General features: G+C 37.1%; 1 protein-coding gene across 1 annotated transcript; it reads right to left on the reverse strand.

Moving 5' to 3' along the window:
• Nucleotides 1-557: 557 nt before the first annotated feature.
• Nucleotides 558-2,443, reverse strand: LOC128449383 (protein S100-G). The gene is made up of 3 exons (XM_053432517.1): nucleotides 2,283-2,443; nucleotides 1,018-1,151; nucleotides 558-909 (listed from the first exon to the last, which is right to left on the reverse strand). Exons 1-3 carry the CDS (start codon nucleotides 2,410-2,412, stop codon nucleotides 784-786), a joined length of 390 nt encoding a protein of 129 aa, XP_053288492.1. The 5' UTR covers nucleotides 2,413-2,443; the 3' UTR covers nucleotides 558-783.

The raw sequence follows: 2,443 nt of genomic DNA on the forward strand, positions 1-2,443 counted from the left end.
TGATCATATTCAGGAGGATCATCCAATGTGAAGGTTTGATTCTTCATTTTCATCTTCATCTTCATTCAGACACGACCACTCGTGATGATGTGACTGAAAGTTCATGTACAGTTTCGTTCGGCCACTGTTGGTTTGTTGTTTTCAGAAATAATTCCAGTCTTGGTGCTGATCTGGGTTTGACACATAGTGTCATAGTTTCTAATTTCTATATGTTGTATAAGTTTACATTAAGTTTACCATTAAAGTCCAAAATATACATGAGCATAATAACATGAAATATGATATGATATGATGTATTTTTTAACAGATAAGCTGATTGGAGATGTTTAGACATACCTCATACGAGCCAGTGGAATTTTAAGCTCCAAGGATCACATGCACACATAAACTTTGCTTTTCTCTCAGTTTAGTTTCCTAATCTGTTTGTAAACCATATAAACAGTGAAATAACATTAGGCACAATGGGTCCTTAAATGAGGAACTGACGCTTGAGTTCATATGTTGTGTTGAAAGGCAGAACAACAGACACACACACACACAAACACACGGAACAAAAGTTTGAAAGTGTCACATCATTTATTTCAGGAATGTTCAAGTCGACTCTCCCTAATGAACTACAGAATATAATTTTAATTAGGTTTTTGACCAACTTTCCTCCTCAGAACATATGATAATGAAATGTATGTTTTTATAAATGTGACCGTGTCGCCAGTTCAATTCGGAACACTCAGCTATTTCATTCTAAACCAACGAGAACGTTCTGGGGAAATGTGCCCAAGGTCTTTAATGTTGTTTGGACATCACAGTGAGGGCTGCCACAAAAGTGACAAACTCCTTGAAGTCAACCGACCCATCCTTGTCGTTGTCCAGTATGGCGAAGATGTTGTCCAATGCTTCTTTGTTGTTGCACTACAGAAAGAAAGTCAGGGGTTATAAGAAGACTGTAAAACATTAGAAATAGGACAAAGAGGTATTCTCAGCTCCGTGTGGCAATTGGAGTCCATCTGTTTTACTTACTATCTGAGGAAACTCTGCACGGAGCAGATCAGAGAGTTCTGCCTTGGACATGTTGGGTCGTCCATCTTTTCCAGCGTGTTTTTCAAAGGTATCTGTGAGTAAGGCCATTGCACGGCTGATTGCTGACATGGTGGCTGAAATGATAAAATATTGGCTGATTCAAATACATTGATTGAACTCTTATTCTTCAGTTTGTTTGTTGTGTGATAATATCAGGATGTCTCTGCCCAATTCACTTCCTATGGCTCATAAATGGACTTGATCCTTTTACAGACTAGTCAGTAAGTGAATTGACATTTTATTTCATAACACTAAAATAATTCAGGCTAAAATAAGAACATTTTGTTAATGAAAAATCCCATTTGTAGTTTTTCTTTTCAATAAAAAGCCACCAAGGTTTCATTCTGATGAGTAAAGTTAGCAGCTGTCAAATCTTTGGGGTAATTTAACTAAATGATCCACCCAGTTACTCCATCCTGTCTTATTTAGAAATAGCATCTATGAGATGGTTCCTATCGGCTGCCACTGAATGAACGTATTGCAGAAGCTTTTGACTTGTTACAGCAGGAAAAGTGCAGGTGAAACTAATGTTGTTAACAAAGGCTCAGTTAAGGTTAAGTTAAGATAAGGTTAAGGTTAGGTTTAGGTTAAAGTTATGTTTAAGGTTAAAGGTAAAGCGTAGGGTTAGCTCTAGACAAGTAATAGCTGGGATTAAGGTTAGACTAAATCTAGTTTTTTTTTATAATTCCTTCATTCACACTTTCTGCAGACTAAAAGACCATCATGTCTGTTCTTCCTCTTTGAGAACAAACTGTTAGTATCATAGTAAGTTTGAAAGTCAAAATAATTCCAGCTGCAAGACCAGGAGTTAAAAACCTAAACACAAGGGGGCAGCATAGAAAAGACTAACTTTACAGTAAGATTCAAAAAGGAAATCTACATGAATATGAAAAGATGAAATGAAGATGGGATATTTTAGCTTTTCTCTCAGGGTTGTTTCCTATATTGTGTATAAAATACAAAATGTGACATATTAGTAACTCACTGAATCCCCATTAATGCCACTGTTATATTTAACAAACACTGTATTCATGCTACAGTGATATTAATGTTTTCATTGGTTTACATCCTGTTCCCGACACAGACTCGACTCACCAGATTGAACCACACCCAGAAGCTCACTTCCTGCATATGATGCCACATAAAGCTACATATCAACTATTTGGGGAAACTAAATGCAAAAATCTTTAAAGTATTCCACTTACCAAAGTTGTATGAATAGTTGTGTAGATCGAGAGGGTTGGAAGAGAGGGATTTGAGAGGAGACCACGGACACGAACCTTTTAAATGGAGTCCAATACCCTCTTTCCAAGCCCCCACCCATCCCTCTCCCATATCCCTCCTTTCATCTCCTATTTCTCTTCCC

Source organism: Pleuronectes platessa, chromosome 10 (genome assembly GCF_947347685.1).
Source record: "Pleuronectes platessa chromosome 10, fPlePla1.1, whole genome shotgun sequence".
Lineage (NCBI taxonomy): Eukaryota > Metazoa > Chordata > Actinopteri > Pleuronectiformes > Pleuronectidae > Pleuronectes > Pleuronectes platessa.